The sequence below is a fragment of the Canis lupus genome, chromosome 7 (assembly GCF_011100685.1).
Source record: "Canis lupus familiaris isolate Mischka breed German Shepherd chromosome 7, alternate assembly UU_Cfam_GSD_1.0, whole genome shotgun sequence".
Classification (NCBI taxonomy): Eukaryota; Metazoa; Chordata; class Mammalia; order Carnivora; family Canidae; genus Canis; species Canis lupus.
This window is the reverse complement of record NC_049228.1, coordinates 19,293,928-19,316,026: the sequence shown is the minus strand read 5'-3', so window position 1 is coordinate 19,316,026 and position 22,099 is coordinate 19,293,928. Positions and strand designations below refer to the sequence as shown.

Genomic DNA, 22,099 nt, shown 5'->3' with positions numbered 1-22,099 from the left:
CCTTTGGCCCAGGGCATGATCCTGGAGTCCCGGAATTGAGTCCCACATCAGGCTCCCTGCATGGAGCCTGCTTCTCCCTCTGCTTGTGTCTCTGCCTCTCTCTCTCATGAATAAATAAATAAAATCTTTAAAAACAAAAACAAAATTCAGTTCAAGCGAGATTGCTGTAATTGGGTCTTTTTTGCAGGCCAAGGAACAGCAGGCCAGTATGGAAGAGAAATTCCACAATGAGTTAAATGCTCACATAAAGCTCTCTAATCTATACAAGGTAAATGCCCAACTACACATTTTATTGTTCTAATACTGCATTTTTAGATGTCCAGTAACTTTTTAAGATTAAATTTTAGAGTGCTGCTGATGACTCCGAGGCAAAGAGCAATGAACTGACCCGAGCAGTGGATGAACTACACAAACTTTTGAAAGAAGCTGGAGAAGGTAAAATTTAATTATGGGAAGATTATTTTGTGTGTAGATTATTGGATTTAGAAATTAGACTGACCTTAATAGAGTTGAAATTTAGTATAGAAGAAAGATTCTTAGATTAAGAAACTTTGAATTTTATTTTCAACAGATAGGGTATTTGAAAATATAGATAATGTTTTTCAGAGTTTTTTACATCTTATGTATGGTCTGGTTTCTATTTTTTTTTTTTTTTTTTTTAATGGTCTGGTTTCTAACAGGAAATTTTTCTTCCATTTGTGAAACATTTACTTTGATAAGTACATATGGGTTTATAGTTTGGGTATTCTCTTAATCCATATATAAGCCTCACTTTTTAGGTTAAAATCTGTATATTTTAAAATCTTTAATTTTCTTGTATTCTTTTTAGTATGTTTTTGGGTTTGGTGTTTGGTTTTTTGTTTTGTTTTGTTTTGTTTTGTTTGCTAGTATAAGTTGTCTATGTGATCTTTTCTAGTCATTTCTTATGTTCTAGCTAAAGATCAGAATAAAACCAAAGAGATACTTAGAGACACTTTTTGACAATTTGAGTTCCCTAATTTTCCCCATGGATAAAAGATATCAAAAGGAGAAATAGATTCATTAGGCAAGAACATTTCAGGAATTAGAAGTAAATTTTCAGAGGGTAACTGGCAACCTTAGCCTGTTTAGAAATTCTGCTGAAGGGAAAAATAATGACTATGCTGTTACATTTTATAAACTCCCAAGATTTTAATAGTGTGTGGATATTCTGTCTTTAAAAATGTTTTTAGCCAATAAAGCAATACAAGATCATCTTTTAGAAGTGGAGGAATCTAAAGATCAAATGGAAAAAGAAATGCTTGAGAAAATTGGGAAATTGGAGAAGGAATTAGAGAATGCAAATGACCTGCTTTCTGCCACAAAACGTAAAGGTATGGATTGGAAGATGCTTATAAATGACTTGAACGAAATACAAGGACTTCCTACATCGTTCTTACTAATTTCCACTAATAGTATTTCTCTTGTGTTGTAGGAAACTCCACTGAGTTTTTTTTTAGTGTAAAATTAGTACTTATCTATATCTTTACCATATTGTCAAATACAAGTACCATTTGATCACGCATAATTGTGTGTCAATTTCCAGAACATTTTTAGCTACATTTAGCTAAAAGATTTTAGATGACAATTTGATGTCATATTTAAAATCTCAGGAATTTGTATGTAATGCTTAGTTGGTGTCATACTTGGAACACACTCATTTTGGAAAATATATTACTGGCTTTAGTGTGAAACATTACAGAAATAACACTAGATTTCTATATGTTGGTACAGGAGCCATATTATCTGAAGAAGAGCTTGCAGCTATGTCTCCTACTGCAGCAGCTGTGGCCAAGATAGTGAAACCTGGCATGAAATTAACTGAGGTCAGAATGGTATTAAATCTTATTATTTCCTTTCAGCAAAAGGAAATTTGCTGAAATGTGTAATGCTCAGAAAGATTATTCTTAAAATCATCTGATGATTAATGGATCATTGTAAGAGAAGCTTTCTTGGTCCCGGTTCTTCTAACATATAGTAAACATTTCCATCTTGTTTAAGTGCTAATAATGCATGTTTGTTACAAAGCTAATCAATGATATGCTTCTGTTATTATGCTTAGATTTGAAATGACCTCTCCTTTCCTTTCAGCTGTATAATGCTTATGTGGAAACTCAGGATCAGTTGCTTTTGGAGAAACTAGAGAATAAAAGAATTAACAAGTATCTAGATGAAATAGTGAAAGAAGTTGAAGCCAAAGCACCAATTTTGAAACGTCAGCGTGAGGAGTATGAGCGTGCACAGAAGGCTGTGGCAAGTTTATCTGTTAAGCTGGAACAAGCGATGAAGGTTGGTTCCTCTCTTAAATTTTAGCTGTGGGGAAAATACATATAAGAGATGATTTAGTAGGTAATTCTTAATTAGAATTAAAGTATTTGATGGGACACCTGGGTGGCTCAGTTGTTTAACCATCCAACTCTTGATTTTGTCTCAGGTGATGATCTCAGAGTCATGAGATCGAGCCCCACATTGGGTGCCATGCTGGCACGGAGCCTGCTTGAGATTTTCTCCCCCATTTCCTCCTTTCCCTCTCCCTGTCTGCATGTGTATGTGTGTGCAGTCCCTCACTCTCTCAAAAAAATAAAGTATTTGAGTTAGAAAAGGCTAATTCTTTTTGGTGATAGGGTAATTCAGCATTATTAAACACCTGTAGTCATGAAATGCTCTTATTTAGCTAAAAATATGGGAGCTTTTTCCATTTTTTAAGACATTAGAGATGTTTTCTATAGCATTCTATAGGGATGATGAATAGCCAACTCTCCTTGGGCTACTGTTCAAATTAAAATAACAATCTCTTTGTAGCAGAACTGTTGCAAATTTGTCATAGTCACTCTTTATCAGACAGTTCTGATAATCTGTCTAGAAATGGTAATGTTTAACCATAGAGAAGAACTCCTTTTTTTATAATATTTTACAACTTTTAAAGTTTTTGTATACATTATTTTGTTACTCTTTTGCAAGAAAATTCATAAATATCTTTTAAGATACCTTTTTACTAGATAATAACTTAAAAGAATATATTCATATAATTTTGCTTTTAGGATACAACTATTAATACTGCTGAAAAAAAGTCAAGATATATTAAACAAGTTTTATTGAGAAAATTCAGTAACCTTTTGTATCTGCTGTTTGAAACTGATAAAAATTTTTTTCCTGGGAAAAAATAGTATAAATAAATTGCATCCCTAATTCAAACTGATTAAAATTTTATTACTGTTGCTATTACAGCTTAGATATCAGTTTAAATCCAGGTGTATTAAATCTACTGGTCTTTTTCTCCCAGGTCATATGTTATCTAGCAGTCTTGCCTTGATAAAATGTTCCCTTTAAAAATCCACCCCTCCCCCTCAACCCTGTGGTTTGAAAAGAGGTCCCTTGGGTATAATTAGATCTTCTCCAGTTTCTCACAGTTGAGAGGGAGTGTTCCAGGCAAAACATAATTCTTAAAATTGTGCCCTTAAATACTTAGTGATACTGGGATGCAGAACTTACCAAAGCACTGCATAAGCTTTATCTTTTTAACAGTCTTGTGACATTGGCTGCTCCTGCTTTATTTTTTTATTTTTTTAAATTTTTATTTATTTATGATAGTCACAGAGGGAGAAAGAGAGGCAGAGACACAGGCAGAGAGAGAAGCAGGTTCCATGCACTGGGAGCCCGATGTGGGAATCGATCCCGGGTCTCCAGGATCGCGCCCTAGGCCAAAGGCAGGCACCAAACCACTGCGCCACCCAGGGATCCCTGCTCCTGCTTTAGAATTAATTCCCGAAGTCTTTTTTTATAAAAACAAGCCTTACACATTTTACCCAACATTTTTTACTTTGACGTTTGCTTTCATGTAAGTAGTGTAATATAATTGGCATTATACTATAGTCCTTTATTTTCGTTTTAGTAACGCAGCTTTAGAGAATATTTCTGTGACATCGTTTGATATACACTATTAATTTGGTATGGCTGTAAGATCATAATTTACAGTTAATATGGAGGGATAGCAAATTCTCCATTGTTTGCATGTCGTGATAATGATAAAGCAGTACTTAAGATACTAAGGTATATGTGTGTTCATATTTGTAGAGAATTACTCTTCAGTAACTACTGTATTATAAATAGACTTCTAATTTATCAGTTGACTATGTTATACAAGCACTGTATATTTTTTATTATTTATATAACTGCTTCATTTGTATAGATCTTAGAAGGAAATGTAGAATTTTCACTTTAATTTACATTTTAAAGGAGATTCAGCGATTACAGGAAGACACTGATAAAGCTAACAAACATTCATCTGTGCTTGAAAGAGACAATCAAAGAATGGAAATACAAATAAAAGATCTTTCACAACAGGTTAGAATTTTTTGTTTCTTTTCCTATTTTTTTTTTTTTTCCCAGACTACCCAATAATGTTTAAGTCTGTTTACAGGTATGTATGTAAGAATTACTGCATACGAAATTCTCGTTAGGAATAAGACTCTAGTGAATTATAGCCTGGTCGTTGTTTTTTGTTTTTTTAATAGCCCTTCTTTTTTTGTATGTGTGTGTGTGTTTGATAAATATTCAAATTTTAGGTAAATGAAATAATTCAAGGATAAATAAAAGTCTTCTAATCCTGCCCAAGTCCCAGAGTAGAACCAGCATTAACAGACTGGTGTATATTCTTTCAGGTCTTTATATATACACATGTATACATATATACATATATATGTGTAGGTACGTATATGTGTATATACACACGTATATATATACACAAACCCGTGAGCATTCATGAACATATGTAAGTATCCATTGTTTTTACTAGAATAAAGTCATATATACATTACTCAGCCACTTTTTTTTCCCAAGTGAACAAGTCAGGAAATGTAGATCTATTTTATACATATATTTTAATCTCATTTTTGTGTGTGGGTTTATACAGCATACTACACACACATAAAAACTTCATATGAATGGAAATAAATCTGTTTTTCATACTGGTCTTCTGCCCCACCAAATAATACATACATAAGCACACAAATACAAGCAAAAACATGTACAGGTATATATTTCTTTGTGTTTTATTTAGTCAGTATTTTACAAAAGTAGAGCTATAGAATAGAGAATTGGTGTTTTTTTTTTTTTAAATAACAGCCCTTGTTACACACTTTTATAGAAATGAAAAATAATTTTTCCCACTAAAATTTTTTAGGTTTTAATATCTAAAACAAAAATAATTTTTTAAAAATAATGCTAACTGATGTTGTTCATAAAGTAATATTTTCACTTGAAAATTTTTATTCTAAACATTTCCAGAATCAACATCAATACTATTTGGTAACATTAAAACTTTGTTTTTAGATTAGAGTGCTTTTGATGGAACTTGAAGAAGCAAGGGGCAATCATGTAATTCGTGATGAGGAAGTAAGCTCTGCTGATATAAGTAGTTCATCGGAAGTAATATCACAGCATCTAGTATCTTATAGAAACATTGAAGAGCTTCAGCAGCAAAATCAACGTCTCTTAGTGGCCCTTAGGGAACTTGGGGAAACCAGAGAAAGAGAGGAACAAGAAACAACTTCATCCAAGTAAGCAGTTGACTATCTTGGTTTGTTTAGCAAATATTTATTGAAAATTTCTTATATGTCTTTAATCGGGCTGTATACTAGGAATATGGTGACTTAGGAGAAAAAAAAAACTGAGCAACAATACAAAAAAAACATTTTATTCTCCGGTATCTCAATTTGTGGGTGAGATTGATCCTAAGAATAAAATAGATAAGTAGATCATTTTAGTTCAGTGTGATTAGTGCTATAACAAATATAAGCCTATCGTGGGAGCCTAGATCTAGCCTGGGTTTTAGGGAACAGACGAGGCTTTGTGGAGAAGATAATGTAGGAATTACTCAAGCAGAGTAATGAATTTTTCCCAAAAAAGTGTTTGGTGCTAAGGAAAGAGCAATAATTATGAAAGTAAGAAGACTGGGGTGTTTGGACTGAGTGGAATCAGTTTGATTTTTGCAAACAGATTTTTCAGATAACTTTGGTGAGTACCTGAGTTCTGTATGGTGGAAGTTTCAAAAGTAGATCTTAAAATACTTAGCAGATGATAGAAAGGATAAAAGAGACAAAAATATTATCCTAATGATGTGACAAATGGTAGAATGTTTATTAGTTTATAGTAGAAATTATAACTGCCTCTCATTCTCCGTTATATGAAATAGACTAATTTCCTTTTCTACAGAATTGCTGAGCTTCAGCTAAAACTTGAGAATGCCCTCACTGAATTAGAACAACTCCGTGAGTCACGACAACATCAAATGCAGCTTGTTGATTCTATAGTTCGTCAGCGTGATATGTACCGTATTTTGTTGTCACAAAGAGGAGTTGCCATTCCTTTACAACGTAAGTTTTTATATGTTATCCTAAAAAATTCTAAGTTGTTTTGGGAAATTTTTTTTAAATGTATATTATAGAATAGATCTTACAACATAAGTACTGTCCACTCTACTGAATGGTAAGTTCAAATTTAACTACCATATATGATTGATTATTACATCACCAATCCTAAAACATACAGTTATTTTAGATCTAAGAAAAAAGAAATGCTGACCATTGCTGAAAAATATGCATCTTAGAGTCCATAAGTTACTATGTTTATATATTTTTAGGTGTAATTGACATACAATATGCTTTTAGTTTCAGGTATACCTCAAAGCGATTTGACATTTCCATACAACAGGAAATAACTCTCCAAAAAGTCTGGTTACACTTTGTCACTGTGCAGTTACCACATGTCACTAACCATATTCCCATGCCGTACATTACATGTCCATGACCTTTTAATTACGTTTTGTTTTAACATTTCATCTGCAAATGTTGTCTCTAGCCAAAAACCAAAAGTTTTTTTTTTTTCCAAAATAGTTTTAATAAGGTGGTTAGTAGATTCCTTCTTTTATAATTCTTTTATAATCTCTATAATCTTACCATTTCATTTGAATAAGTCTAACTTAGTTATTTTGGTAGTGATAAATGTTATATCATTCTTTTTACGTTTCTGAAGCTTCAAGCTTAGAGGATATTTCTCTTGCATCAACTCCGAAACGTTCAAGTACATCTCAGACTGCTTCCACTCCTGCTCCAGTACCTGTAATTGAGTCAGCAGAGGCCATAGAAGCCAAGGCTGCCCTTAAACAGGTAAGACCCCACACCATTACACCTATATCTTGGATTAGGTTCTTGGAGAACACAGGTTGTCATGTTTCAATAATTTCTCCAATATTTAGTTGCAGGAGATTTTTGAGAATTACAAAAAAGAAAAGGCAGATAATGAAAAAATACAAAATGAACAGCTCGAGAAACTTCAGGATCAAATTACAGATTTGCGATCACAAAACACCAAAATTTCTACACAACTAGATTTTGCTTCTAAACGGTAAATTTTCTGTTGTTCAAAAAGTAATAGTCTAAATAAATATTCTAAACTTCAATATTTAAATAAGTCAAATTCAAGGACTAATTTGCAGGATTGTTACTTATTTGTGGACCATATTTATTCCAGGATGAGAAGCTGTGGAGGTTTAATTTTTCAGTATTGGTTTATGATTTTCTTAGGCATTCCTCAGGAGTCCAGGTAGTTATTTGATAAGTTGAAGTTGATGTGAGGAATGTTGTTAGTTTTCCTTCTTAAGATTCAAGGATCTACTGCTTCTGAAGGACTTAATTATTTATAAATGCATCAGAGAATGAGGCATGTGAGTAAATTTCATTCAGCTTTCCCTAAAAAAGAAGCAAGTGCTAGATAATTTTAGGAAAATTTACTTTTTTGGTCATTTATAAAGGGATTACAGTACATCCCATTTTATAGTTACCAGTTAATCCATTGAATACTCATTAGTTTAGCAAGTTACAACAAAATTTATTTCTATGTATACTACATGATAAAAAGCTGTTTTTTAAGGATATGGCGGGTAGTTTCCTCCATATAGTCCAACAATGTGATACTCTACGTAAAAGCACTTTTTTTTTCTCCTATGCTAATAGTTGTAGCCAGCCATTTTGTAAGTTTTCAAGCACATAGAAATTAGGAAGAATTATAGAGGCCAAAAGGATCTGGAAAACTCCCTCTCTAACCATGCATAAATATCTTAAATTGCATACTGTGTCATGGTGAATGTTTGATATATCAACATTATTGGTATTATTTTGAATGTGATTAAACTTCTTATAAAGGAATTAGCTTTAAAAGTTAATTCAGCATGAAATTAGATTTAAAGCTTATTTATAAAATTTAAATTTCACTATTAAATTTGGAGTTGAGGGTTTTACATTATTATACAAACTACTTTTTTCATATTGTTACTCATGTGAAATTAAGCTATTATGAAGCTCTTTAAGAAACTAAGCTAGGGGGCACCTGGGTGGCTCAGTTGGTTAAGTATCTCCAGCTCAGGTATGATCCTGGGGTCCTGGGCTCCATCGGGCTCTCTGCTCAGTGAGGGAATCTGCTTCTCCTCCTCTCTCTCCCCCTGCTTGTCCGTGCACTCTCTCGCTTGAAAGTAAATAAATAAAATCTTTTTAAATAACAGAAAGGGGGGACTAAGCTAGAATATAGTATTTCAGTTGCTTATAGAATTACTTTTATCTTGTATTAAGTTATGAAATGCTACAAGATAACGTTGAAGGATATCGTCGAGAAATCACATCTCTACATGAGAGAAATCAGAAACTCACCGCAACAACTCAAAAGCAGGAACAGATCATCAATACAATGACACAAGATTTGAGAGGAGCAAATGAAAAGCTAGCTGTTGCAGAAGTGAGACCAATTTCCTTCATCTGACTTGCATTATAAATTGCATTTGACATTTGCTTTTTAGTTATTAGTTTAACTGTATGATACAGATGTTTGACAGATATGTAGATTTCAAGTATCATTACGTGGTTTCCAAATATCCAATTGTGCATCAATCCAGTGGTTGTTTCTATCAAAACTAAACGAGGAAAAGTTTGGTTTTTTTGGATTAAGATTTCCTGACAAGTCTTCCATTTCATATTAAATTTATAAGTCACTATTTCTCCAGTTATAACAAGGAAAAGAATATTGTATTCATTCTTGCTCATTCCTGATAAAAGATAATATGAAAATTTTATTAGCATTAAGTTACATTGCTGAATTTCAACATGTATACAAATGCCTGTTAGAAATGGACAGTACTTTCAATTGAACTCTGGATTCTTAATGATGAATTTTTATATTTCTACTTTTTATAAAGTTACCACACAACTTTTTGATCATATTTGTGAGCAAGGTGCAGCTGTCCCCCATTTTACCTTTTGAGAAACACTCAAAAGTTAAGTGATTTCCTGTTTAGGATAGTTGTGAGAGATGGGTTGGTTGAGACTTAAACCTAGGTTTTCTAATTCTTTTGGCTGCATTCTTTGATTTTTATGCACTCCCACTCATTTGTGGGGATGGAGGTATCACTTTTTCAAACTGGTGGAGTAAGTTTTATGATTGCTTATTTATGATTTATTGTGTAAATGTGAATACTTTGAGGATATTTTCAGAGCAAGCTCCCAAATCTTTTGAGACTCGGAGGGTCCTCTTTATGAGGAAAAAAAAAGTTGAAATAAGTCAGTCAGCATTCTCAGATACTTAGAAGCCAAGCTGGGATTATAAAACTTGTATAATTTAGTAGTATTGAAGGCATGATGATAGCAAATTTTGCAATTTTGTTGCTTTTACTCTGTTGTAGATATATTTTTTTTAATCTGATTTGTTAAGAGTAAAGATATCATAAATATTTGTGGTAATTGCAGGATCTTTTCATTTGATATGATACTCCCAATAATTTTTCCTTCATATTTCAACACATGAAACTTAAAGAATTATAAATTCTTCTATAATGAAGAGATGTTATCTCTAATTAGCATTAAGAAATACATAGTAATGAAGGATCATTTTAATTATATATAATGGTATTACTGCATTTAACACATTATTTTCCAGCATCTCTTTCTTTTACTTGTATTTGCCTCAAGGTAAGAGCAGAAAACTTGAAAAAGGAAAAGGAAATGCTTAAATTGTCAGAAGTCCGTCTTTCTCAGCAAAGAGAGTCTTTATTAGCTGAACAAAGAGGACAAAACTTGCTGCTGACTAATCTTCAAACAATTCAGGTAACCAGATAAAAACACTTATAGAAAAAAATTTTCAAAGTTAAATTTAAGTAGTTTAAAGTAAATGTAAAAGTAAAGTAGTAATGTATCCTCATGGGCTCTTAACTTAGAAAATTTTTCTGTCACTTTTATCACATTATGATGATAATTGCATTTTGAGGTTTATTAGGACATGTCAATATTCTAAATAAAACCTTGAAACAGAACTGATTGAAACTGTGCAGTTGGCAGTTTTCATCCTCATATATATTTACAGAGTCCTGTGTAGTTTGTTTTTAAGATTAAATTTTTGGTTTTTAATTTTTCTTTTAAAACTTTAGGAAATCTGAATGACTATTGTCATATGTTTGTATTTTTGCTTTATTAAACAGATACTTTAATATGAAAAATGCGTAAAGACGTTCTTGGTTATAGACTTTAACTCATGTTGAAGTGGATTGTAATCCTGTAATTTTCTGTAGCCTTTAATTTTCTTTGTGTTGCTTTTTTTTTTTTTTCACTTTTTTCTTAAGCATAACCAAAAATCTTTTTTTACTACAGGGAATATTAGAGCGATCTGAAACAGAAACCAAACAAAGACTTAGTAGCCAGATAGAAAAATTGGAACATGAGATATCACATCTAAAGAAGAAACTGGAGAATGAGGTGGAACAAAGGCATACACTTACTAGAAATCTAGATGTGAGTCTATTAGTATTATGAATTTCTGTAAATCATTTATTTCCAGAAATGAAGCTGGTATATAGGTACACTGCCATCTCCTGCTGGTGCATGGTTTGAAGAGACTTCTTTCAAGCTGTTAAGTTTCTCTTGCCTCTTTGTATGCCTGGTAATTTTTTTTTTTTTAAGATTTTATTTATTTATTCATGAGAGACACAGAGGGAGAGAGAGGCGGAGACACAGGCAGAGGGGGAGAAGCAGGCTCCATGCAGGGAGCCCGACGTGGGACTCGATCCCAGGACCCCAGGACCCCAGGATCATGTCCTGGGCCGAAGGCCGGCACTAAACCTCTGAGCCACCCAGGGTTCCCCGTGCCTAGCAATTTTTGATTGGGTGCCATACATTGTTTTATCCCTCTTAGGTGCTAGATATTTTTATATTCATATAAATCTTGGGTTTTGTTCTGGGATGCAATAATTGAAAATAGTTGATTCTCTTGAGTGTTCCTTTTTATGATTTGGTAGGCAGGCCCAAAGCAATTCTCAGTCTGTAACTAATTATCTCTCACTACTAAGATGAGGCCGTCCTTAATAGTAGTCCCAGTGTCCAATGAATTGAGTGTTTTCAGTCTGTCTGCTATAACAGGCATTATTCCTGACTGTCTATGAGCACCAGACACTCTTCAGTCTCTTTGGAGGATTTTTTGCCTTGTCTGGGGTAATTCCACATGTATGCACTGATGACTATTTTGCTAAATGTTCAGCAGGGATCCTTTGCAAATCTCCAGGGTACTCTATCAGTGCAGCTCTCTGTCCTAGGAATTCAAGTTAATTTATTCTTCCTGTACTCTCAGTCACATGTTCTCAGTTCAAGGAGTCAGCTGGCCTCTGTCTTATATCCCTTTTTCAAAGCCTAGACCCTCCTAAGTCAGGAAGCTAGGGAACTAATAGGGCTTGCTGCTTTGTTTCCTGTCTCAGGTAGCACAGTTATTTTTTTCAGTTATTTCAGATCTGGTTTTTGCTACTTTATCTGGGCCAGAATTTAAAGTATTACAAAAAGATAGTGTGAATTTCTAGTTATTTATGAAACTATAGTGTTTGCAGGATTAATGTATCTTTCTTTTTAGGTTCAACTTTTGGATACAAAGAGACAGCTGGATACTGAGACAAATCTTCATCTTAACACAAAAGAACTATTAAAAAATGCTCAAAAGGAAATTGCTACATTGAAACAGCACCTCAGTAATATGGAAGTCCAGCTTGCTTCTCAGTCCTCACAGAGAACTGGTAAAGGTAAATAAGTAGACTGATAGTAAAGTACTTTTTGCTTCTTTTTTAAAGAGTATTTATTTGAGAGAGAGCACAAGCAGAGGGAGAGAAAGTAGCCAGCCTCCTGCTGAGCAGGGAGCGGGACTCAAGGCTTGATCCCAAGACCCTGGGATCCTGACCTGAGCCAAAGGCAGACGCTTAACCAAGTGAACCACCGAAGTGCCCCAGTAAAATACTTTTTTAGGCTTATAACATATCTTGTAAATAATTGCTTATTCTTTCTGGATAATGGCAAAAGAGAAAAAAAACCCTTTTCATATAGTAAAGCTTAGTTTTAGGCTTAAATTAATAAATTTACAGACTTAGAAGATTCGGAATAGTTCTGCATGGCACCTGACCAAGATATGCTCTATAGTTTTCCAGTGATTGAAATTATTTATTGATACTTTAAAAATGTATCCTTTGAGGGAGGGTAATGCTTGAATTTTCAACTCTAACTTGTTAAAACTGTAATAAGGCCCTCTTACAGAAATAATTGATTTGTTTGGTCTCTTTTAGAGGAGTATTTATAATCATTGTTTATAGCCTTAGGTAAAAGACTTGTTTCATTAGATTTTGCTTCTCTTTATGAATACACCATTTCAAATGCAAAGCCTTCAGTCCAGATAATCTTAAAAAAACATAATATAGGGGATCCCTGGGTGACTCAGCAGTTAAGCGCTTGCCTTCGGCCCAGGGCATGAAATTGGAGTCCTGGGATCGAGTCCCACATCAGGCTCCCTGCATGGAGCCTGCTTCTCCCTCTGCCTGTGTCTCTGCCTCTTTCTCTGTCTCTCATGAATAGATAAAATCTTTAAAAAATAATAATAATATAATCTTAACATAATATGTATGTGTACATATATGTGTGTTATATATATGACATATAAATGTATAGTGGATATGTAATTTTCCAGTAGTCCACAGTCCTTTCTTATTGATATATGATAAGAAAACATCATTTTCAATCTTCAGTTTCTTCATTTCCCATGGATTTTAGAATGAAAATTGAATGATAAAAGATTTAGTGTTTATAAAAAATGTTTAAATAAGAACCTGGTAGTATTTTCAAGTAGCTCCTTCAATTTATTACAAATATTTAGTGTTCTTCTCTTTTAAATATCTTTGTAATATTTGTAATAGCACATTTCAAATATTCGATTTTTTTTAATAAGAAATAACAATATCCTGGCAAAGTACCTGTTTGTATTTTGGTACTTAGCATGGGTTGAAATACACTTTTTAGAAAAGTATTTCTCCATTTGAGTCTTAATCCTAATTTCATGAACTCTTAGTTATCTCTAAGGTCATTTAAAATGTTAATTTTAAGAAAGCTCTTAAATCTTTTAGGTCAGCCTAGCAACAAAGAGGATGTGGATGATCTTCTGAGTCAGCTACGGCAGGCAGAAGAGCAGGTGAATGATTTGAAGGAGAGACTCAAAACAAGTACTAGTAATGTGGAACAGTATCGAGCAATGGTTACTAGCTTAGAAGAATCTCTTAACAAAGAAAAACAGGTATATACAATTTTAAATTCCATTTGAATGCAATTAATGTTTTTGTTTTTGTTTTCTTTTGTTTTTTTAATTAGCTTGTTGTAAGCACTGTAGTAAATGTGAGTTTGGAGGATATCATTGTATTTGCCTCTTGCACCTTAAAAGTTATTAAGTCTGATAAGCCAGATAAAACAAAACCCACAAAATTTGTAAAACAAAGGAGGGTATAATTGCTATAAGAAAGGTACATATCAAATATTAGTGTGAATGGAAGGAAGTGAGGTTGGTTGTTTCCTGCGTGACTTTACAAAAAAGATGGTATTTGTTCACCGCCTTGAAAGAAAGTATTATTTGGGTAGTCAAAGGTAGAAGGCTATTCCATATACTAGGGACCCTCAGCCAAATAGAAAGACTTCAGGTAATAACAGTTTGGCTAGTATATTGACTTTGTAAAGTGAAATAACGAGGAATAGAATTATAAATGTACCAAGAACCAAATGTGAAAGGTTTTGAATGTCATATTAAATTATATTCTATAAGATTTAGAGCTTTTGATTTTTTCCAACATGTCATCATCAGAATTTGTCTCAATTAGATTAATGTAGTTGATTGGAAGATATAGTTTGTTTTAGTGTCTATAGCAATAGTCTAGGACTAGCCATAGTTTTAAAAGCTTTTGTGGTTGGCGTCATAGAAATCAAGATATGTGGGGCAAAGACCTTTTGATGGTAGAATGGACAGATTTGGTGACAAGAGAAATGAGGAACTGGAAATTTCACTTCAAAAAAGAAAAATGGCCAGTAGCCACGTTAAGAGGTAGTATGAGGTTTTAAATGTTGTTTTAAAACTCTGTGATCAGCATTGATGGATTTTTTTTTAATACAAGGCAAATATTAATTTTAGTACTTTTCAAATTTAGTGTAGATATAGGGAAACTATAGTTTTAAGTGTGTATAATTTTTTTATCATGTTATTTGGATGATGGTAAAGGTGACAGAAGAAGTACGTAAGAATATTGAAGTTCGTTTAAAAGAGTCTGCTGAGTTTCAGACACAGTTGGAAAAGAAGCTAATGGAAGTGGAGAAAGAAAAACAGGAACTTCAGGATGACAAGAGAAAAGCCATAGAGAGTATGGAACATCAGGTAAATTAGATTATTAACCATGTCAGTCGTTTATGTGTGTAAGGATTTCAATAGCACATCAGTTACCACCCAGTACATCTCATGAGATACTGACGAACACATATTTAACAGTAGTTTTATGTGTTAGTCTGTTCTTTAGGCCTGTACATGTTTTCTTTTGAGTTATTTTAGACCACTTTATGGGTAGGTACCAGTGCTGCTTTTTGGAAGCCTTTGCCTGCGCATTGACTGGTATTTTAGTGAATATAGACCTGCAAAATTTATGCAGATAATGACATCAAGTTATCTTTTAAATGTATAAGAAATCCCTCTGGACTAGTTGGCTTTATAAAATCTGTCTTTACCATAAAGTAAGTTTGCAGTTAACTCTGGTTTTAATGTTATTTTTTTTGATTTAGTTGTCTGAGTTAAAGAAAACACTTAATAGTGTTCAGAATGAAGTACAAGAAGCTCTTCAGAGAGCAAGCACAGCTTTGAGTAATGAACAGCAAGCCAGACGTGACTGTCAGGAACAAGTAAGTGTTGATCTTGTAGCCAATACTGAGAAATGAAATTTGATCCTAGGGAACAGTTCTTGGAGTATATTAATACCTACCAGAGATTAGTGAACCTTACAGAAATGCAATGTTATTTACACTGTTGTGGACTTGGACTAAGATCAGCTGAAAAGTATATGTGAATGCTTGAAGTAACTAGTGCAATAATCATTAACAAATCAATCTTCACAAATAGGGAAAAAATAAAAATTCAAATGAGAATTAAACTGAAATAGAATGGGAAAGAAATATATGTAAGGAGTTTACTAACTTCTCATTTTAACCTTAGTGGTCTATGAATAACCATTCATTCCATGACAATTCAGTATTGCTTACATGTACGTAGTATGTATATGCACGAAGATTACTTTAAAAATGGAACACAGAAAAAAAAATAGAACATAGGGCAAAGTACTTCAAAGATAATAAGACAAAAATGATTTATCCTTGCCTTATTGCCAAACATAATAACGTTGGAAATTAAAGTGAAAAAATGTATCTGTAATTCAGTATTATAAATTATTCTCATTTCCCTTGTTCACTTTAGGTTTGTGTTGCTGTCGTGTGTGCACATGTATTTTTACTAATCTGATTTATACTTAGCCTTTATTTCATAAAGCCTGCTCCAAATTGCTACATAGTCCTCATAAGTTTCATTTTGAACAGTTCTTTAATATTTCTTTTTTGTTTTGGGGGTATGGGTTATTGTTTTTCTCCTGTTTTGTTTAAATTCCAGTTAATATACAATATAATATTATTTTCAGGTGTAGAATTTAATGATTCATCACTTACATACAACACCCAGTGCTCCTCATATAAGTGCCCTCCTTCATCCCCATTAGCTATTTAACCCATATCCCTGCACACCTCACTCTCCAGTAAACCTCAGTTTGTTCTCTATAGTTAAGAATCTGTTTCTTGGTTTGCCTTTTTCCTTCCATGTTCATTTGTTTTGTTTCTTAAATTCTACATGAGTGAAATCATATGGTATTTGTCTTTTTCTGACTGACTTGTTTCACCTAGGATACTTTCTAGTACCCCCCACATCATTGCAAATAGCAAGATTTCATTATTTTTTATGGCCGAATAATATTCCCGCCTGTGTGTGTGTGTGTGTGTGTGTAACATATATTTATATCTCCCCAACACCTTCATTATCCATTCATCAGTCAGTGGACATTTGGGCTCTTTCCATAATTTGGGTATTATTGATAATATTGCTACAAACATTTGGGTGCATGTGTCCCTTTGAGTCAGTATTTTTGTATCCTTGGATAACTACCTAGTAGCGCAATTGCTAGATCTTAGAGTAGTTCTGTTTTTAACTTTTGAGTAACTTCCATACTGTTTTCCGGAGTGGCTGCACCAGCTTACATTCCCACCAACAGTGTAATAGGATTCCTCTTTCTCCACATCTTGTTTCTTTTATTGTTAATTTAGCCATTCTGACAGGTGTGAGGTGGTATCTTCATTGTAGTTTTGATTTATATTTCCTTGATAATGAGTGACGTTGAGAATCTTTTCATGTGTCTGTTAGCCATCTGTTTGTCTTCTTTGGAAAAATGTCTATTTGGTATATCTTAAGCCTATTTTTACCTGGATCATTTGTTTTTTGGGTGTTGAGTTTTATAAATTCTTAAATATTTTGGATATATAACCTTTATCAGATATACCATTTGCAAATATCTTCTTCCATTGCATAGGTTGCCCTTTAGTTTTATTGATTGTTTCTTTTGCTGTGCAGAGGCTTTTTATTTTGATGAAGTCCCAAAAGTTTATTTTTGCTTTTGTTTCCATTGCCTCAGGAGACATATATAGTAAGAAGTTGCTACCACCAGTTCAAAAAAGGTTACCGCCTGTATTCTCCTCTAGGATTTTGATGGTTCCCTGTCTTACATTTAGGTCTTTAATCCATTTTGAGTTTATTTTTGTGTATGGATGGTATAAGAAGGTGGTCCAGTTCATTATTCTGCATGTTGCTGTCCACTTTTCGCAATACCATTTGTTGAAGACATTTTTTTTTCCATATGATATTCTTTCCTGCTTTGTCAAAGATTAATTGACCGTATAGTTGTTCATTCCTGGGTTCTCTACTGTATTCCATTTATCTATGTCCCTTTTTGTGCCCGTATCCTACTGTCTTTGTAATACAGCTTTGTAAGACAAAAAACAACTTTGTAGTATAGCTTGAAATCAGGAATTGTGATGCCTCCAGCTTTGCTTTTCTATTTTGAGATTGCTGTGGCTACTCAGGATCTTTTGTGGTTCCATACAAATTTGGGGATTGGTTGTTCTAGCTCTGAAAACTGATGATGGTATTTATATGATAGTGGTTGCATTAATGTGTAGATTGCTTTGGATAGACAATTTAACAATCTTTGTTCTTCCAATCCATGAGTGTGAAATGTCTTCCCATTTCTTTGTGTCATCTTTAATTTCTTTCATCAGCATTGTATAGTTTTCAGAGTGCAGATCTTTTACCTCTTTGGTTAGGTTTATTCCTAGGTGTCTTAGGTTTTTGGTACAATTGTAAATGAGATTGATTCTTTGATTTCTCTTTCTGTTGCTTCATTATTGGTCTATAAAAATGCAACAAGTATCCATACGTTGATTTTGTATCCTGTGACTTTACCGAATTTGTGTATCAGTTCTAGCAATTTTTTGATTGAGTCTTTTGGATTTTCTGTATAAAGTATCCACATCACCTACAAAGAGAGTTTGACTTCTTCCTTTCCTTTTTGGATGCCTTTTCTTTTTGTTGTCTGATTGCTGAAGCTAGGACTTCCAGTACTATGTAAATAACTAGTGAGAGTAGACATCCTTGTCTTGTTCCTGATCGTAGAGGAAAAGCTCTCAGTTTTTCCCCATTGAGAATGATTTTAGCTTTGGGCTTTTTGTATATGACCATATTGTGTTGAGGTTTGTTTCCTCTATCCCTGCTTTGCTGAGGGTTTTTATGAATGGATGTACATCATCACTTTTCTACATCTATTAAGAGGTTCGTGTGGTTTTTTCTTATCCTTTCTTATATTAACGTGGTGTATCATGTTGATTGATTATCAGATATTGAACTACCACTGCAGCCCAGGAATAAATCCTACTTAATGGTGGTGAATGATCTATTTAATGAACTGTTGGATTCATTAATTTGCTAGTATTTTGTTTAAAATTTTTGCATACATGTTCATCAGTGGTTTTGGCCTGTAATTCTCCTTTTTAGTGGGGTCTTTGTATGGTTTTGGAATCAGGGTAATACTGGCTTCACAGCATGAGTTTGGATGTTTTTCTTCCATTTCTTTTTTTGGGGGAACAGTTTGAGAAGGATATAGATACTACCTCCTGCTTTAAATGTTTGGTAGAATTCCCCTGGGAATTCATCTGGCCCTGGACTTCATTGGGAGATTTTTGATTATTGATCCAATTTCTTTGGTGGTTATGAATCCGTTCAAGTTTTCTGTTTCTTCCTATTTTCAGGATTGGTAATTCATATGTTTCTAGGAATTTATCCATTTCTTCTTATTGCCCAATTTATTGGCACATAATTTTTCATAATATTCTCTTAGAGTTGTTTGTATTTCTGCAGTATTGGTTGTGATCTTTCCTCTCTCATTAATGATTTTATTTTTTTGAGTCTCATCTCTTTTTGATAAGTCCAGCTACAGGTTTATTAATTTTATTGATTTTTTTTTTCCAGAAACCAGTTCCTGGTTTCATTGATCTGTTCTACTGTGTTTTTTGTTTCTATATGATTTCTGCTCTAATCTTTATTATCTCCCTTCTTCTGCTGGCTCTTTACTTCATTTGTTGTTCTTTTTCTAGTTTCTTTAGGTGCAAGGTTAGGTTGTTTATCTGAGGTGTTTTTTTGTTTGTTTGTTTTTGTTTTTTTTTTTTGCTTCTTGAGTTAGGCCTATATTGCTATGTACTTCCCTCTTAGGGCTGCTTTTGCTGCTTTCCAAAGGTTTTGGACTGTCATGTTTTCATTTTCATTTGTTTCCATGTATTTTTAAATTTCTTTAATTTCCTGGTTAACCCATTCATTCTGTAGTAGGATGTTCTTTAACTTCCATGTATCTGTGATCTTTCCACATTTCTTCTTGTGGTTGACTTCAAGTTTCATAGTGTTGTGGTCAGAAAATATTCATGGTATGATCTCAGTGTTTTTGTACTTGTCAAGCAAGGCCTGACTTGTGACCTAGCATGTGATCTCTTCTGGAGAATGTCCCATGTGCACTCAAAAAGAATGTGTCTTCTTTTTGTTCTGACTATATCTGTTAAGTCCATCTGGTCCAGTGTGTCATTCAAAGCCATTGTTTCCTTGTTAATTTTCTGCTTAGGTGATCTGTCCATTGATTTAGGTGGGGTGTTAAAGTTTCCCTACTGCTCTGCTATTATTATCAATGAGTTCCTTTATGTTATTAATTGTTTTATATATTTGAGTGCTCCCATGTTGGGGCCATAAATATTTACAATTGTTAAAGATTTTTTTTGTTGGATAGTCCCTTTTATTATTGTATAATGCCCTTCATCTCTTTTTTTTGTTTGTTTTTTGTTTTGTTTTTTTTGTTTTTTGTTTTTTTTTCCCTTCATCTCTTATGACAGTCTTTGATTTAAACTCTATTTTATTTGGGATCCCTGGGTGGCGCAGCGGTTTAGCGCCTGCCTTTGGCCCAGGGCGCGATCCTGGAGACCCGGGATCGAATCCCACGTCGGGCTCCCTGCGTGGAGCCTGCTTCTCCCTCTGCCTATGTCTCTGTCTCTCTCTCTCTCTCTGTGTGACTATCATGAATAAATAAATAAAATCTTTAAAAAAAAAAAAAACTCTATTTTATTTGATAGAAGAATCGCTATTCATTCATTCTTTTGACTGCCATTTGCATGATAAATGTTTCTCTATCCCCTTCCTTTAATCTGCAGGTGTCTTTAGGTCTAAAATGAGTCTCTTGTAAGCAGCATATATTTCATTAAATAGATACAGCATAACTACTAATTATTCTCATGTTTTGGTATATTTAGATTGTCTTTTGTTATTATAAGTCATATAATATGCATCTTTTCAGAAAATACTGACTAACCTAATGAGTTTTTAATCTTGTGTCAATGGGGGAATAATTTCTTACAGGCTAAAATAGCTGTGGAAGCTCAGAATAAGTATGAGAGAGAATTGATGCTACATGCTGCTGATGTTGAAGCTCTACAAGCTGCCAAGGAACAGGTTTCCAAAATGGCATCAGTCCGTCAGCATTTGGAAGAAACAACCCAGAAAGCAGAATCACAGTTATTGGAGTGTAAAGCATCTTGGGAGGAAAGAGAAAGAATGTTAAAGGTATTATTGTACACTATGATGGAATGTTCTGGAGAATTTAAAGGTTTGGGAGTTTTAAATGTACATTGGAAAGTCTGGTATTATAATAGACTCTGTTTACAGGATGAAGTTTCCAAGTGTATGTCTCGCTGTGAAGATCTAGAGAAGCAAAACCGATTACTTCATGATCAGATTGAAAAATTAAGTGACAAGGTTGTTGCCTCTGTGAAGGAAGGTGTCCAAGGTCCCTTGAACGTATCTCTCAGTGAAGAAGGAAAATCTCAAGAACAAATTTTAGAAATTCTCAGGTAAATCCAATAAAGTTGTTTATGCTTCATTTCTTTGGTGTACCAACAAATGTGTAATGCAACTACAAATATGTAAATTAGGGAAGCTGTTTATTTATAAAGTTTTCATCCCTTACAGGTCACTTTTGACATTTAGACGTGCTAAGTTAAAGAAATGACTAGGCTGAATCTGAGAGTAAGAACTCGAGTCAGTTCTTTGAAAAATTAAATGCATTTTGGTTATTTTAAAGATACACATTTCTAAAGCCACGGTCAATAATTTTTAAAAGTCTCATTATTTATTAAATAAGACATTATGTAAAAATAGTTCATTAAAGTCACTGATTTTTGTCATCTTAAAAATTATCCAAGTTTTGAAATGTTATATTATTGATATTTTTTTATTCAAATAAAATCTTACATATTCTTCTAGATTTATTCGAAGAGAAAAAGAAATTGCTGAAACCAGGTTTGAGGTGGCTCAGGTTGAGAGTCTGCGTTATCGACAAAGAGTTGAACTTTTAGAGAGAGAACTGCAGGAACTGCAGGATAGTCTAAATGCTGAAAGGGAGAAAGTCCAGGTATGTATCCTAAGCTTTAAGAAAGCAGTTGTTAAATCAAAAGAGCTCATTTCAGTTCTTATGACATAAAGTTTAATTTGAAATAAGTGATTTTCCTAAACTCATAAACTATTAAACATTATTTTAAGTGATAGAGTATAATGACAAAAGACTAGTGACAGTCAGACTGGCTGGTTTTAAATTCTAGCTTCATACCATTTAGATGTGTGTCTTGTGTATATTTATCTGCTCTTAAATTTCCTCATCCAGAATATTAGGATGATAATAATAAGGATTAAGTGAGTTAAGGTACATGAAGCATTTAGAAACATGTCTGGTGCATAGTTAATACTTAATAAATTTCAGTTGTCTTTATTATTATAGTTGTCATATATATGTTTGAGTAGTTATTCTAAGATAAAATTGTAGATAGAAACTACTACAGAATAAGTATACATCCTCAGTAGAGGAGTAAAAAATAGTCAAAACTATCAACCAGAAAAGGAAAAGAAGATGCTTTAGTGAATGGATAGTCACAGCACACACTCAACTCCTTAGCCCACACCACCACCCAAAAGCTTATAATTGCATGCCCGTATTATGAGGATATGCAGTAATATAACTTCACATCTGGAAGGAAAC

At 33.4% G+C, this 22,099-nt stretch overlaps 1 protein-coding gene across 2 annotated transcripts in view; it reads left to right on the top strand.

Annotated features, from left to right (window-relative positions):
* Positions 1-22,099, top strand: part of TPR (translocated promoter region, nuclear basket protein) — a 65,744-nt gene that overhangs the window by 9,363 nt on the left and 34,282 nt on the right. For both annotated transcript variants that reach the window (XM_038542317.1, XM_038542316.1), the window contains exons 8-27: positions 188-268; positions 348-435; positions 1,212-1,352; positions 1,753-1,844; positions 2,110-2,307; positions 4,255-4,362; positions 5,350-5,576; positions 6,232-6,392; positions 7,051-7,184; positions 7,274-7,422; positions 8,643-8,805; positions 10,032-10,166; positions 10,707-10,847; positions 11,953-12,118; positions 13,484-13,650; positions 14,620-14,772; positions 15,171-15,287; positions 20,428-20,631; positions 20,734-20,918; positions 21,331-21,478. In XM_038542317.1, coding sequence (XP_038398245.1) covers positions 188-268; positions 348-435; positions 1,212-1,352; positions 1,753-1,844; positions 2,110-2,307; positions 4,255-4,362; positions 5,350-5,576; positions 6,232-6,392; positions 7,051-7,184; positions 7,274-7,422; positions 8,643-8,805; positions 10,032-10,166; positions 10,707-10,847; positions 11,953-12,118; positions 13,484-13,650; positions 14,620-14,772; positions 15,171-15,287; positions 20,428-20,631; positions 20,734-20,918; positions 21,331-21,478 — 2,958 coding nt within the window. The remainder of the gene's footprint in view (positions 1-187; positions 269-347; positions 436-1,211; positions 1,353-1,752; positions 1,845-2,109; positions 2,308-4,254; positions 4,363-5,349; positions 5,577-6,231; positions 6,393-7,050; positions 7,185-7,273; positions 7,423-8,642; positions 8,806-10,031; positions 10,167-10,706; positions 10,848-11,952; positions 12,119-13,483; positions 13,651-14,619; positions 14,773-15,170; positions 15,288-20,427; positions 20,632-20,733; positions 20,919-21,330; positions 21,479-22,099) is intronic.